The following is a 17,136-nucleotide window of genomic DNA, read 5'->3' on the forward strand; positions in this document are numbered from 1 at the left end:
GCCCGCCTGTGGAGCTTTGTACCATGGATCTACTTTCTAGCTGACTACAACATGGTTGTCTTCAAATCTAATGTAAACAAGTTCCAGTTGAGTTACCCTCTTAAATAATCAAATTCCACCCGCCACTACCGATCATTAGGTTGTGGTCTCACAGATCACCTTACACTCATTGACCCTTATCCGAGAGTGGCCTTCAAATCTTGTGTTGACTCGCTCAGAAAAAATAAAATGATGATGATGATAGCAATGATCAGTGGATCTGCAACATCCATATTGGTGGTCTTAACTGAACTTATTCTTTGTAAAATTCGGATTATTTGGATTGCTATTCCCGACCTTGAATGTTGTTCTAATGATGTTTTGGCCAATGTAACCACTAAATTTCTTCAATTGTGTTTTGGATCTTTACCTCAAATTTATAATCTATACAGAATTTTGAACTGAACCCTTAATCCATAAAATTGTTTTTGTTTCGTCATGACTGGATAGAAGAATTTTTAGCTGAGAGTTTATTATTCAAACAACTAACATGAATTGGAATACATAGAAGACATTGACAAGGCTGCTGCAAAGAAGGCGGCCTTTCTCTACTGTGTTAGAAAAATACTCACATCTGATAGTATCCTATACCATTATAAGACCATCATAAGGCCTATGCATGGAATATTGTTGCCACATAGAGGCTAAGGTATTAGTTTCTTTGTTAGACAGTCCAAAGAAGAGTTTCCAATCTAATAAGTTCCACACTTTCAACTAAGCTTCAACACCTGTCCCATCACTCCAATGTTACATCCCTGTGCTTATTTTACAAATACTTTAATGCGATGTGCTCTAGTTAACTTATAACTCTGTGATCTGCTGGAACTTTTCCTTTTTAACTCTTATGACATCCAGTCTTCTTGCTTGGATGGGTTCATTTGTTTATCCGTTTTCAAGTACTGCTGCCGGTTTGTGCTTCTACAATTTTTCTGGGTCTTTAAACACAGTTGTCTGCACAATTCTCCATGTACTGATTTCCCCACTTGATCATGTTTTAATTTTTTTTGGCTAGTTTGCTGCATTCAATTATGTGTTTTATCATTCTGCCTCTTTGTCTACAGAGTCTGCATTTGCTGTTTTCTTGTGTCTTGTCGTTTTTTGCTTTGATATATTTGATTTTAATCATGTGATTTGTAGTAATTGTCTGTATTTTTGAGATGAGGTGTTTTCATTGATTGAGATTGTCGGACTGACTTCTTCATCTTGGTTGTTATTGTCACAACGTTTCGGCCGTTTTGCCCTCCGGCCTTTGTCAGGTTTTTGTATCGAACTGGGGAACTGTTTGTTAAGAGTCTCGAACCCAACCCTTTATTATTATTACGGGGGTACCGTGTTCGGACTCCAGCTAGGCTTTGGGACATAGTTGCTGATTCTCTGTTTTGAATGTTACTTTTTCACTTTTTCAGGATTGAACTCAGCACCTTTGGGTAACTGTAAACTTTGATACAACGTCTAGGACCACTCGGCCATATGTCACTAGGACAATTCTTAGTTGGTTTTTGTTAACCTATGTTGTTATTCAAGGTTTTCTCTCTCTATCAGAGGTGTCCAAATTGCATTCAGCTCTATGCTTGGTTTGCTCAGTAGGTTGTTATGTCCGAGCATGTGAGCTGTTTTTTTAAGTTTTCTCACTTTCCAGTGGGTCTCTCTGTTTATTATTTTTACTTCATCCCATAGGGGGCGATGGTCCCCCCTCTCCATCCAGACATGGTTGGCTATACCCGATTTTTCCGTCTCCCCTTTAGTTACCGCTTTTCGGTGTTCTTCCACCCTTACTTTAAGGGGGCGGCATGTTTCACCCTTGTAAACCTTTCTGCAACTGCATGGGATGGAGTATATGCAGTTTTTGGTCATGTTCTCCTCCATGCAAGGCTTCACTCGTACCAGGTGTCATCTGAGTGTTGACTCGCTCTTGAATAACGTCCTGATGTTGTAGGGGGCACATATTCTCTGAATCTTTTCGGAGATGCCTGGTATGTATGGTAGGCAGACCGTTGAAGGTTTTTGGGTTTCATTCTTCTCTCTTATACTATTAACACGTCTGGTGGATAGTATGCTATCGGGGTAGTTGTTACGACGGAGGGTATTCTTCAACCTGACCATTTCTTGGTGGTATGTAATGGTGTCGCTACTTATTGTCTCTGCTCGATGTTGTAAGCAGCGTGCGATTCCATGTTTGATACTGTATGGGTGATGGGAGTTGAAGTTTAGGTATTGTCCGGTGAAGGTAGCCTTGCGATATACGGATGTCTTAAACCCATGCTCTGTGTGTGATATGAGTATATCAAGGAAGGCCAGTTGGTTATATTTTTCTTTCTCCATTGTGAACTGTATCGATGGTCTTATTGAGTTCACATGGTCTAGGAGAGCCTGGATGTCTTCCTGACGGGGCCAGAGTATGAAGGTGTCATCAACGTATCTTAGCCACATGGTGGGCTTTAAGGGAGCTGAACCTAAGGCCATGTCTTCGAAGTATTCCGTGTATATGTTCGCCATCACTGGTGATAATGGCGAGCCCATAGCTAGTCCCTCCTCTTGTCGATATAGGTCAGTACCCATGTGATTTGTGTAGCTGCTATTAGGGATTCAGTTTCTCTGTTTAGGTGTTCTTTTCATAACCATGTCCAAGTGTTTTTGTGAGTCTCATCTTTTGTCATGAATCGTCCATGTAGCTGTTTATCTTTCCAATTTTCTCTTCTCGTCTTATCCCTTGTCTCTCTGTTCTCTGTCTTGTTCATATTTTCAGCGTCTCTTTCTGTGGTAATTATTCTTTCAGTATTTTACATTATGTATTTTTTCTAATTCTATTTTTGTGTCATTTATAGTCTTCTATGCAAACCAGTCCTCTTCCTCTGTCTTTCTTTTTCGTGTAGAATCGGTCAGCATGATCCTTTAGGCATAGTGCATGGTCATAAGTTTCCTGGTCTTCTGGTCAAGATGTCTCAGTTCTTCTTTATTCCAACCTATAAACGGTCAGAATATTTTGCTAGTGACACTGCCCATGTGTTTATAAGTTTTAATTTTTTACTATATAGTTTAGTTTCTGGGAATTTTCTTATTCTTAGGTATTGCTTTCCAATTTTTTGCTTCATTTCTGTTGCTTCGATGGTGTCTGCTTTGAGAACTCCTAAATATTTGTGGGTGCCATGCATACCTAATACCTTCATCTCTGTTTGGGTATTTCCATACCTTCTGTTACCTCCAGTTTTTTCTTCTTATAACTAGCAGTCTGCACTTTTCCATACCGAATTCCATTTGGATATCTTGGTTGAAGATTCTGGTTTTGTTTATTAACATCTCTAGTTCCTTTTTGGTTTTTGCAAAAAGTTTCAAGTCGTCCATATACATTAGGTGGTTCATTCTTCCATCTGTATTCATGAACTTGTATTCAACTTGGCACTTTCTTAGTATATTGTAAAGGATATCATGATTATGATGAACAGTAGTGCTGATAGGGAATCACCTTGAAAGATTCCTCTTTGTATTTTAATCTCAGTTACGTATTGTCTACCAGTTGTCAGTTCAAATCTCCATGTTCTCATTAGATTTTCAATCAAATTGATAATCTTGTTTGGTATTTTGTACATTTTCAAGCATTCTATTATCCATGCCTGAGGAGTCCTGTCAGACACTTTCTTGTAATTGATCCATACCATGCTATATTCTTTTTCTTACCTTTTACCTCTTTCAGGATCTTTTGATCTATAGATTATGTGCTCCTCTTTTTCCTTTTCTGTATCCTTTCTGTTCCTCGAGAAGTAATTCTCAATTAATAATTTAGTTTCTCTATTTGTTTAATAGCAATCAAAGGTAATAAAGAAAGGAAACAATAAAATAATCAGAATTGTCCATCATAAACAAAAGGGAATATCATCATTAGTAGTAATACTGTTGAACCCATATTTGTAGTGTTTTTTGTTTCTTTTACACTTTTTTGTGCCACACAAAGCATATTGCCACTTGAAAGTGAAAGAAAGGAAGATAGATTATGCAAATTTTATTTTTTTATTTTTTATATTTAACTGGCTTTGCAAACTCACTTTTTCTTTGTTCAACCAATCTAACTCAAGCTTAATAAGTGACCTAATAAAAGGTCATATTTTTTTTCTACTAACTATAAAATGTTTACATTTTGTTATTTTCAGGGCAATCATGGCGAGGACGTAAAGGAAGTGTACTATTACCTGGACAACGTTTCCGACCATAGCTACATGCGTGCCTTGTATCGTTACCCACAGTCGCCTTTCCCTTACAAAAAACTTATCCGAAACAACAAGGAACGGAAACGAGCAGATCCTGAATTCGAATTAACTGATACAGGTTTGTTGGTCTTAGTCTTCTATTGTACTCGGGTGGAAAGTCGGCCATACTCAGGTTAAATATGAAAGCAAGGAATTAAGTTTAAATTGGATTAGATTTATGGTTCATGCATGTGATGATATTGTTGTAAATGGTATGAACCTTATTTTCACCTGAGCTAGGATTCTTGCTAAGGTGACGAAACGTATCTGTAATTTGATTGCCCCTTTGCTCTTCTTTTCAACCTATCACAAATATGATGTTGCTAGTCTTAGTTTTTTTTCTATAAATACTATTATGGAATATATTTTTCAGAATTACCTGATCTATTCTCTGCTTCTTTTGTTCCAGCTCATTTGACTCCTTGGTCTAGTGGTATTCATCAATTTGTTGTATGGACAGCTTATTGTAATACAGCTTCCTATTCCAGTAGCTTATTTCAAAGAATTACAGGCTTGTGAAACAACTTTCCTGCTGTTTTGCTCTTACTTATTGGCCTTGTCTTTTCATGACCAAGGCCAATAAGCACCTCCTGTCTTTGTGATAATCAGTTTTTGCCCTTGTTAGCTTCATACATCAAATGGCTTCACATTTTGTCTGGCACAATTTCCATAAAAACAAAATTGTTTATAATAGATATTTGATTTTTGCTGTTAAATAATCACACAAAAGGTTGATATGCTATAAAATAATGAAAACCAAACTAAATTTTCGTTTTTCAGAAAAATCTAAGAAAATATGATTTTTTTTTTCACAACCCAAAGTCCATTTTCCCTTGCTCTTCTGTTTTCACCTGAACTTGAAGCTGGGTCCACGTGTGCTGCAACAAAAGCAAAGCAATATGTGTCCCCGCTTGACAACCACCAACTCCAATGTTGTTTACCTGTTTCTCTTTCATCATCCTTTCTGGCTGTGTTGTTTCTCACAAGTATGAAAAGAACAAAACTACAGAAAACACTGAATCTGATACTTTATGTAATTGTAAAGTCTGAGTGCGTGTGTGACACGATTGTGGGAAACTATCCTCTAATCGCTAATATCCATATCTTAGTTTTTCTGTTGAGGTCAAGTTTATTAGTTGATATCAGCTCATCTTGATCTCCCAAACCTTTTCTAACCTGGTCTCAGCCAAGATCTGGCTTCCACCATGTCTGACTTGCAACTTCTCGATTTGATTGTTGTCGACTGTCAGAAACCCAAGATTATCTGCAAACTGCTCTCAACCTTTGTAAAGCTATTGTAAAACTCATTGCTAATACCAAAACTAACCATTGTCAGTGCCTAAGAGGCTTTGGTAATAAAAAGAAATATTCAAATCTTATTGCATACTCAAGATCTTGCCAAAATTCTCATATAAACACGTAGTCAAGAATTAAGAACATAATTCTCTTTTGGTCACTGGTTTACCCTACTATAAAGAGAACTTGCCTTTGGGCACATTGCCTTACAGAAAAGCATCATGGGGAAAAATGGATTGCATGTAGCAGACATATTCTATGTCTTCTTATCAATAACTTATGCATTTTAATTTGTCGGGAAACACTGTTTATTTGTATATTTAATCAATGTATACATGTCTACTTTATGGTTTTCATAGTTTATGCAAGCAGATTATTAATAGATGTTCTTTGTTAAGCACAAGCATTTTTATAATCTTTTATTTGCAAACCCATGCATTACTGCTAAAATAACATGCAGCCATGTGTGGAGAGGATTTATTTACATTCTATACTTATATGTTGTTAATTGCTAATTTTGGTTAAATTAGGAACAAATACATTGAGGGCATTGCTAAGGCTGCTGCAAAGAAGGTGGGCTCTCTCTACCATGCTAGAAAGTTACTTACACCTGAAAGTATCCTGTACCTTTACAAGGCCACCATTCACCCATGTATGGAGTATTGTTGTCACATTTGGGCTGGTGCATCTGCTACTAGTCTCTCACTCTTAGACAAGGTTCAAAAGAGAGTCGCCAACCCAATAGGTCCTGCACTATTAGCTAGGCTTCAGCCGCTGTCCCAACCCTCTGCCTGTTTTACAAGTATTTTAATGGTGAATGCTCCAACGACCTTGTGCCACCTTGACGGAAATACACCTGACAAACCTGACAGCAGCAAAATTCCACCCCTACACATTAGAAATCTCCAGATGCAAGAAAGCCTTTGACTCTAATAGTTTCTTCCCTAGGACTGCTAGACTTTGGAATTCCTTCCGGGTTCCTGCTTCTCTGCCTGTACTTACATGCAGAAGTTTAAATGTAATGTAAACAGACAGCTTGCTGCTCAACTCCCTACTTAGTACCCCTACAAATTATGCCCCAGATATTACCCCCCTACACATCAAAGTTGTATTGTGCCTTGTTTGGAGTGAAAATGCAAAAAAAAAAAAAAAAAAAAAAAAAAGAAAAGAAAATTGAATAAAATGCTGATCATATTTATGATTAAGCATTTTATTTCTGGTTTGAGTCTCAAGGGTTTCTTACTAACTTGAACCCACTTTATAATTTAAGGAGAGTAGAAAGTGGATCCTGGGTTTACTTTTGGCAGCCGCTTAATTCCATTAGCGATGTTTCTGAGAAAGAGGAAAGAATTGCTGTTTTTTAGGTCAGAATTTATTCCATCTAACACTTATTGTTGCCAAGTTTTTGACCTTGAAGTGGTATTTATTTTAAAGATACCTTACATCAAGTGGCTTATCTGAAGTGATTTCCATAAACAAATGATTTTTGAATAAAAATATTCCTATATTTTTTTTTACATTTATTTTTTCTGTGAATTATGAATAATATAACAGAATACTGTTGCCACATGTGTGGAGGAGCTCCTAAGAGCACCTTTCCTGCCATGGCAGTCTTTGTAATTTAGTAGGTGAGTGCCTTTTCGCCTCCCTACTTCCTCTTTCTTATAGAAGAGACACTATATGTCTGCTTCTGTTCCATCGTAATTTTATATTAGTGGCTTGACTGAGCTTCAATCTATAGTTCTCCCTGTAAAACGTTTGCAACAAATACAGCCATCAACAACTTCCTCAACTTCATCTGTGCCTAAAACTAAACAAAAATTCCATGAGCAAAGTTTCTTTCCTAGAACTATCCGTCTGTGGAACACAATACCATGGACTGCTTCCCAGCTGACTATAATATGGTCGTTTTCAAGTCTGATGTAAATAAGTTCTTGTTGAGACGTTCTCTTAAATAATTAAACCCTACCCAAGTTCCACCATGTTGTCTTACCATTTACCTAACGTTCATTAACCCATATCCTGGAGTGGTCTCTAGGCCTTGATAAGTGGTGACTCTCAAGTAAAAAAATGTTTGTTAAATATTTTTTTTTTATTTAAAAATCTGTCTATTTTGAAATCTATTTTTTTTTTTAAATTTCTTTTTAAAATCTCTATTTTTAATCTCTTTCAAATCTCTCTATTTTTATTTTTTAAATATGTTTATTTTTAAAACATGTCTCTATTTTTAAGTCATGTTTGATACGTAACCAAAATATTGCAAAAAATTGTATCAAAAACTTTACTTTCACATTCTTTACTTAATGTTCTTTTTTACTTGCCTCTCCATGAGGGCAGAGTTAGACACAAGGTCGGTTTTTAACGTAGGGAAAATCTAGTTCGCCAAAAAGGGGCACTCTGGATAGGAACAAAAAAAAAAATAGGATCAAAAATAAAAATTGTCTCAGTCATGAAGGATTTCTCTGCCACTGACCGAGAAGAAAAGATGAAGTGTAGCATCAGAACAGATACTGTACTGTGATCTTGGCCCGAAGGGCAAGAAAAAAATGTTATTAGCCATTTATTACAATCAAAAAGTGATTACAATAAGTTTAAATAAAATGTATGATATTATCAAAAGAAATTTACGAATGAAAGTTCAGAAACAATGAAGATGGATGAGACCTTGGATGTGGAAAAAGTCTGGATGGCAAAACTATTGGCAGTTTTGTTACTTTGGTGATATCATTGGAGCACAGGATGGAGCAGGTGCTAGTATGATTGCAAGAGTTACAAGTGGATGGAGTAAGTTCAGAGATTACATTACTAACCAGCATAGTGTTATTGTTTTCGAGTCTTCCAGTTATGTGTACACAGTGTGATGATTTATGGAAGGGTAACCTGGCCAGTGAGGGTTGAGGACATGCGTTGCATGGAGAAAAATGAGATGCAAATGATAAAAATGGATGTGCAAGTCTTAAAAATGGACTTAGTTCTGATTATCTGGATAGTATAGGGAGGTATGTGCAGATTAGGAGACTTGGATCATATGGCCATGTTGAAAAAATGGATGAGACTTCTTGGGTGAGTAGATGTAAAACAGTTAAAGGAGGATGTCTAATTTACAGAGAAATGTGAAGGAAAATGTGGGAGGTAGTGATAAAAATGCACTTGAGAGAAGGAGGGATAAATAAGAACCTGGGCAGAGATTGGAAATTAATTTCTAAGAGCCATCTAATGCATGCGGATGTTAAACCAAATATTATTATATGATGTATATATAAAAAAAGGTTTACCCCCTTTTTTTCCTAGTATAATTCTCTTCTTGCATATCATGACACTCATCCTATTCTGAAAAAAAGCCATATCTGATTATCCAAGATGATTCTCCTTGGCCAACAACAAGCCCTTAATTTGGTGGGCTGAATATAAACAATCTTTATTCTTTCTCTTTTTTGAATATATATATATTAAAAAGTTTGACTTGTGTCCAGGTAACCTACATCTAAAATTTAAAGTGTTTAGACCCAAAATTGGCGGAGGAGTTTGGTAAAGTCTGCAAGGAAACTCTTTCAACTTTGACCTCTTGGCAGCCAAATTTTCTCTCAGAAACTGATTAAAAAGCTTGCTGCATGTCTGAATACCCTTTATGTAAAATTTCAAATGTTTAAATCCAAAATTGGCTGAATAGTTTGCTAGAGACTGCAAAGGTCAAATCTTTTGAATTTTGACCTCTTGGCAGCCATATTGTCGGCCAAAACTAATTAAAAAGCTTGCCCTTTGTCTGAATACGCTTTATGTAAAATTTCAAATATGTAGACCAAAAATTGGCTGAGTAATTTGTAGAAACCGCAGAGATTTTTTTTAACTTTGGCCCCAATTTTGACCCCTTAACATTTATTGTTTTGGACTCAAATCAGATCAAAAAGTTTGACCGATGTCCAAGTAACCTACATCTAAAATTTCAAGTATTTAGACCCAAAATTGGCAGAGGAGTTTGGTAGAGTTTTCAAAGGTCAAATTGTTGAACTTTGACCCCTTGACAGCTAAATTTCTTGTCGAAAACTGATTAAAAAGATTTTTGCAAATCTCAATACCCCTTATGTCAAATCTTGAGTTTGTATACTGAAAATTAACAGAGTAGTTTGGTTGGGAAATGTACACACACAGACACACAGACAATTTCACTTTTATAGATATATAGATTTAATACATTTATTATCCTTTATCTTTGTCTTGTGTGTCTTCTGTACGCTTTCTTTCAGCATTTTTCCGACTTAAGTTAAGTGACAAATGAACTATTTTTTTGCCGAATGACTTTAGATGTTGTTGCTGCTGCTGATGATTTATCTTTGTTGTTATCAGGTGTTTTTGATCAAGACTACTGGGATATTTGCATGGAATTTGCTAAGGAAGATTGCAAGACATGCCTTTGTCGTTACACAGTCTATAACCGAGGAAATAATCCTGCAACACTTCATATTCTGCCTCAAATCTGGCTTCGGTAAGTACGCAACCAAACACTTGCACAAATAAAGTAAAAAAAAGACTGAAAAGATTTCATTTGTTTGTTTTATTTTATTCCTTACGGCAATACAGAAATCGGTAAATTTTTACCACGTAATTCAGCGTCGTTTAATACCTAAAAAGAAGTTAGTTCCCCCCCCCTCTAAATTCCACAATTTACATTTTTTTTTCCTTTTTCATGTTAATTTCATCGATTACAAACTTCATTTTTTAATTAAAAAGGTAACTTTATACGACGGGACCCAGTGGTGTTTAACCCCTAAAAAAAAATGGAGATCTACTTTTTTTCAGCCTAATACATTTAAACAGCCTTTATAAATATTATTAGTTTGCAGAAGTGCAAATAAGTGCAAAGAAATTAGAAATTTTGAAAAAAAAAATAACATGTTAGAGTGAGGGATCACTTTTCTATATAAATTTAACGTAAAATGAGCACCCACTTTTTGGCCACCAAGCGTTCAACGAGACATGTCACCTCTAGAATGTTTTGAAAGTTTGGCAATTGAGGGGGATGGTAAAAACTGGGAGGAAATAACATTGGAAATATAAAATAACGATAAATTTAATTATTTTTTTATGAAACCATTCTCTACTTTCACCTAACAATTTAATAAATAAAACAAACCCCAAAATATGACAAATTCAATTTTTTTTTGGGGGGGTGGGAATTACATTAGAAACATAAAATGACAAATCAAAAGAAAATCGAAATACCCCCCTAAAAAAAAGCAAATCTAAAATTTCTTTTATTTACAAAAAAAAAGCCAGTAAAAAAGTGTCCTCACAAAAAATAAAGGCAAATGTGTTGTTTAGCGGCATAAATTATTTGACGGACAAAAAAAATTATAAAAACTATTTATTTTTATATAAAACATTATTAGACTCAAAGACTGAAATAAAACAAAAAAAAATTCATTTTTATGTTTTTTTATCATTTTTTTATTAGACTAAATGTGCACGCTTATCCTGCCTTGACAGAGTACAAAATAGACTTTGTAGCTTAGTGGGGGATGCCCTTTTCTCTACCCTGCAATCTCTCTCCCACAGAAGAGACGTTGTGAGCCTATCCTTATTTTATCGTTTTATCGTTATTTCCATGGCAGGTGCTTGTCTGAACTCCAATCTCTGGTCCTCCCTCGCCAATCTTTCACGAAAAACAACCGTATAGCTGAATCCACTGTGAAAAATTTCCCTCACTCTTTATCTGTGCCTAAATCAAAACGTGGATTCCATGAACTGCACGCCTGTGGAAGTCTGTTCCGTCTGCCTGCTTCCCACCTGACTACAACTTGGATGTGTTCAAGTCCAACGTTAACAAATTCCTAATGAACCGCCCCCTTAAGTAAACACTTCATCAAATCTCCACACTAATGTACTGTACTTGCAATAACCCTTATCCCTGAGTGGCTTCCGGGCCTTGATAAGTGGTGACCACCGTGTAAAAAAACAAAAAAAAAAACGCCTTACACGTTTAAAATTTGGCCTTTTTTTTTTACATGGAGGTCACCACTTATCAAGGCCCAGAGCCACTCGGGGATAAGGGTTATTGTGTGTACAGTAATCAATGGGATAGTATCGTAGTAATAGTTAGTATTGGAGATTTGATAAAGTGTCATTACTTAAGGGGACGGTTTATCAGAAATTTGTTTGTGTTGGACTTGAAGAAATCCAAGTTGAAGTTGGGGGGGGCGGGGGGGAAACAGGCAAGCGGTAGAGAGTTCCACAGGTGTGCAGTTCTAAGAAAGAAGCTTTGTTCATGGAATCCACATTTTGATTTAGGCACAGATAAAGAGTGGGGAAAATTATTGACAGTGGCTTCAACTAGTCGGGTGTTTTTCGTAAAAGATTGGTGAGAGGGGACCAGAGAATGGAGCCCAGATGAGCACTTGCCATGGAAATAACGATAAAACAGAGACAGGCTCGCAACGTCTCTTTTGTGGGAGAGAGGTTCCAGGGAAGAGAAAAGGGCATCCCCCACCAAGCCATGGAGTCTATTTTGTACTCTGTCAAGGCAGGATAGGCTGTTTTTAGCAGCTCCTGCCCAGATATGGCAACAGTATTCCATCCTTGGACGTACTTGGCTTTTATATAGATAGAGAATTGCATCAGTAGTGAGATATCTTCTTGAGCGGTAGAAGGATCCTACCATTTTCCCAGCAACCTTGGCCATAGACTTGATGTACGTGTTCCATTTAAGATCAGGAGTAAAGGTCAAACCCAGAAGCTTATCAAAACATGGGGCCTCCCCTAGATTAGTGCCATTCATTTCAATCGATGCCAGATGGGGATCAGAGCGTTTATCATGTAATGATAGGAGCTTGGTCTTAGATGCATTAAAGGTAACCAGCCACCTCTTCCCAGACTGTACCATGCGCTCAAGATCTGAGGAGAGAGAATCAGAGAGAACATTGTCATTTACGGCCTTTGATGTGTTGCCATAGATAGTCGTGTCATCAGCATAGATGTCAACGAATCATGTTAGTATGTGTTTTGGGAGATCATTGATGTAGATCAAGAAGAGAGTTGGGCTCAGGATGGAACTCTGAGGGACTCCAGCATTAATACTGTGGGCCTCTGATTTCTGCCCATCAACCACTACTCTTATGAGCCTATCAGAGAGAAATGATTTAATGATTGAGAACACACTTCCAGTTATACCGTAGCTGGAAATCTTGTGAAGTAGGCCTTTATACCATATGTTATCAAAGGCCTTTGATATGTCAAGAGCAATTGTCCTAGAAATGAAGCCTTTGTTGAGAGATTCGCTAATTCTATGAGATATAACCATTAGCACGTCTTCTGTAGATCTAGCAGAACGGAAACCATATTGCGTGTCACTAAGAAGGTTATTTCTGCTGAGGTGGTTGACTACTTCTCTATTTAATATGGATTCCAACAACTTACTCATGACACACAAGAGACTTATTGGTCTGTATTGAGAGGGACATGACTTATCACCTGAATTCTTAAATAGAGGGCATACTGATGAGGTTTTCCAGGGTGTTGGAAAGCACTTCTCATTAAGGCAACGCTTAAACAGTTTTGTAAGTATGGGAGCAAGTTTAGATTGAAGCTTTTTTAACACTATAATTGGAATACCGTTAGGGCCAGTTGCTTTACTGGAATCTAGGTTCTTGATTAGCTTGGCGACCTCATGCACAGATATTTGTATGTTACCTAGCGTGTTCTGTGTTATAGGAGAAAATACGGGGAGTTGATGGCCTTCATCGCATCGGGTAGAATTTGCTGCAATGTATTGGCAAATAGTTTGGCCTTGTCTGATGCTGACAAGATGACCTCTGGTCCATTGATAATGGTTGGGATAGAACGCACGCTTCTGTTCAGGATCCTATTTGCTATTTGCCAGAACTGGTGGGAACCAAGCCGCTGCTCAGCTACTTTGGATTTAACGGACTGAGCATATAGCTCTCTTGCATTTTTTATTAATTTTTTACAGTGGTTGCTGGCGATATTGAAAGCAGCTTTAGTCTCAGTGCATCTATTACGTTGGTAGTTATGGAAAAAGTGATTTCTGTGCGCGATAGCAGCAGCACATTCTGGGGAAAACCATGGCTGGCTGTTAGGTTTTTGTTGGAATTTTTTGGATGGTATGAATCGGTCTATACCTACAAGTAACCATTCTGTCAGGTCTGATACTATAGAGGACACATCCTTTTTAAACATGGAATGGAGAGGTAGATCAGATATGAATGTACGGAAGCTATCCCAGTCAGCCATAGAGTATCGTTATACAGTACGGTGGAGAGGTACGTCTGTAAACTTATTATATTTCATTTTTATCTTAACTGATACAACGGAGTGGTCGGAGGATCCCAGAGGAGATAGAACGGCACATGAGCATAGCTCAGGGGAAGTGGAGAGAAAAAGGTCTAGAAGGTTTGCGTACTGACTGGTAGTATCGGGCACACGGCGTGGGCTCGCGAACAATCTGAGTGAGGTTATAGGCAATGGCAAAATCATGACAGAACCTCTCCTCATCATCAGTCTTTTTTGAGTGGGTCAGCCATTACACATTATGGACATTGAAGTCACCGCAAATGTGAATGTTAGCTGCGGGATGAGCAGACAGGATGTGGTCAATTTTCTCCAATATACTCTTAAAGATAGTAACTCCGCTGTTGTGGGGCCGATAGAGGACAAATATAAATGTGGTGGTGTAAGCAAGTGCAACCCGCAAGCACATAAAAGGTAAATTAGGGTCTTCTCTGGAGATATCCCTGCCACACAGGAAGCCATCTTTAATGTAGGCCCATATTTCATGCCCGTGGCGATCTTGGGGGTCAGATTTAGATGTTAAGTTAGAGTATCCTTTAATTATGAACTCATCTAGGGAGGCGGTCGGCTCTATTCCAGTTTTGCTTAGAAAGAATATGTCTGGTTTCATCTCCTATAATCGGGTTTCAACCTCTGGAAGGTTGGAACGTAGACCCCTGACGTTGGAAAAGGAGACATGGTAGTAGGGGTCTACATTGGAGGATGGGGTTCTAGGTTTATTCAGGTTTTTTTTTTGAGATATTTCATGGTGAGGATTTTGGGATTTGTGGAACAGGTCAGCATACTTGATTAGATCAGTACAAAGAGGGAAAGTAAGAGAGAAAAGACGGGAAATTTTTTTTTTTTTTTTTGTAGCACATGATAAGGTAAAGCCATAACAATTACCCACTAGTATGGCATCGAGAGGCCCCACCAGAAACTACTGTATGGTCCAGAATCCATTCACCAAATGGCAATACAGCAGCCCCAGTACTTAGCAGCTGCTGATAGTGGTTAATCCAAGGTTCGGGTCCCTGACTATCAGGCGGTTAACGTCAGCCCAGATGAAAAGTTTACCTCCAGCACTCTTACTAGTGACATGGCCGCAAGGATAGACATAGAGACAGAAAATTTCCGACATCTCAGACTACTGTTCATGAAGTACTATCGACCTGGAAAGCAGCTTTTTCTTCACCCTTTGTCAGAAACATCACTCATTGGAAATGAGGACTGAGGAACAGAAAAGGAGAAGGGAGAGTTACTGGAGCTGCCGATAACACATCCACTGCATTATCTACTCTCCTTTTTTAGGTTTGGCAGATTGACTGTTTTAAGGCCAAATTTGGCCTTTTTGCGCTCTTTTGTTACAAAAAAAAATATGGCAGCCAAAAACATAGTTCATGAAAGAGCTTAAAAAGGCCAATTTGCCAAACCTTAGAAAGGCCAAATTTTCAAAGCTATATAGCGACTTCAAATAATAAATATAAATGATAAAAAAATAATAAAAATGAAATTGTTTTCTGGTTTTATTTCAGCCTTTGGGTCTAACAATGTATTTTACATAAAAATAAATAATTTTTATATTTTTTTGGTCTAGTAAATAATTTACGCCGCTAAACTACACATTTACCAAAATAAAAAATAAATGCACGCATTAATGTTTACAAACGTTATTTTTTTTAAGAAAATCATGAGTTTTCTTAGGACAGTGATCCCTTCTGCTGAAATATCTGGTGGAGAGGGTATTAATATCATATATACATATATATACACACTAGTATATGACTCATGAAAATTCTATGAAAATGAGAAATATATTTAATCAACAAATAAAAACAGATATTTTTCTTGATGGCTCAAAAAATTAGTCTTTTGGCCAAAAAAAACAATAACAAGAAGCAAATAGTTTATTAACATTTCTATGAACATAGTGCCCATTGTATTTTAACTATAGAACTGACCCATATGAGATAAATTAACAAGTACTAACAAATATTCAGAAAGTAATATTATACTACATAGTTCAATACAAACAATAAAATTACATTGTAGGAGACAACTTTTAATTTACTCCTTCAGTCCAGCACTTCTTGGTAGACAATGTTTTTCTTTTTTTGTCATTTCTTTTGAATATTCCTTTTTTACTTAATGTGCAACTGACTTCTTTCTTCAGTGAATGAGATTTGAAAACGAGACTACATCAAAGGGTGGCCACTCTTATATTCTTGTCCAAGGTCCCTAGATTAGCCTTTTTAAAGCCACCTTTCGTGAATTTGGCCTTTTTTAGAAGTGTTTGGTCTTCAAAAATTGTATTTAGCCTTTTTCAAAGTGTAATGTGTAGACTAACCAAGGAAGGAGCAAGCAGAATATTATATAGAATTGTGTGTGTGTGTGCATTTTAACTTCTTTTTATACTATATTTTTACTTGTATCAGTGTGGTCTGATGAAAGTTTCATATTATATTTCAGGAACATTTCCTTCATTAGATGTTCAACTTTATTTGAAACGTGCATATTGTATTTTTTTTAAATTTAAATTCTTATAAAAAAAAAGTGAATCTTTTTTTGATTTTTCTTGTTTTTATTTTTTTTTCAGAAACACCTGGAGTCATTGCAGTTGTGACACTTGTCACACAGACACAAAACCCAGCATACAGAATTATAATAACAAAAATCAAGTTCGGATTGATTATTCTGAAGGTTGTATTATTTCAGTATATTGCTTTTTTTTACATAGGAATTGCCACTTATCAAGGCCACTCGAGGATAAGAAATATTGTGTGTATAGTCTCTATATAAATAAAATGAACTCATTTTTTCACATCGGATTTTGACCTTAATAGGATTAAAAATCAAGATATTTCATGCAAATATAATATGCACAAATGGCAGAACAATATCTGAGGTGTGTTATAGGCTTATTATTTCTCAAATTCCTCGATAATCTTAGATTTCTATACTTTTTCTGCTGAGAAGTCACGGCCAAAATCGGTTAAGATCAATGGAAGTGGTAAAATATTTTCTCTCTAATAAATTCCTCCTCCCCCTGCCACCACTTAACACCGTTTGGGGATCGTTCACAAGGAACAGTTGAGAAGAGAACACCGGTTTGGCTTCGTAGTTCTTTCATGTGAAGTTATTTAAAATCACTAAACTAAGCTGCAGTTCTCTGTGGCGTAGCGGTTAGCGTGCTGGACAATTCACATTATATTTTCATGTTCGCGCCGACCTACCGTAGTCGTTTTTTTTTTTTTTTTTTTTTTTTCCTAAACAACTGGAA

The 17,136-nt window shown here is 36.7% G+C and overlaps 1 protein-coding gene across 7 annotated transcripts in view; it reads left to right on the forward strand.

The window, feature by feature from the left end:
• LOC145278160 (uncharacterized) overlaps positions 1-17,136 on the forward strand; it is a 228,701-nt gene that overhangs the window by 48,657 nt on the left and 162,908 nt on the right. For all 7 annotated transcript variants that reach the window (XM_080130508.1, XM_080130471.1, XM_080130591.1 and 4 more), the window contains 3 exons: positions 4,185-4,359; positions 9,921-10,059; positions 16,453-16,556. In XM_080130508.1, the coding sequence (XP_079986634.1) occupies positions 4,185-4,359; positions 9,921-10,059; positions 16,453-16,556 (418 nt within the window). The remainder of the gene's footprint in view (positions 1-4,184; positions 4,360-9,920; positions 10,060-16,452; positions 16,557-17,136) is intronic.

This window comes from Euprymna scolopes, chromosome 1, assembly GCF_053919585.1.
Source record: "Euprymna scolopes isolate OS-2025 chromosome 1, ASM5391958v1, whole genome shotgun sequence".
NCBI lineage: Eukaryota > Metazoa > Mollusca > Cephalopoda > Sepiida > Sepiolidae > Euprymna > Euprymna scolopes.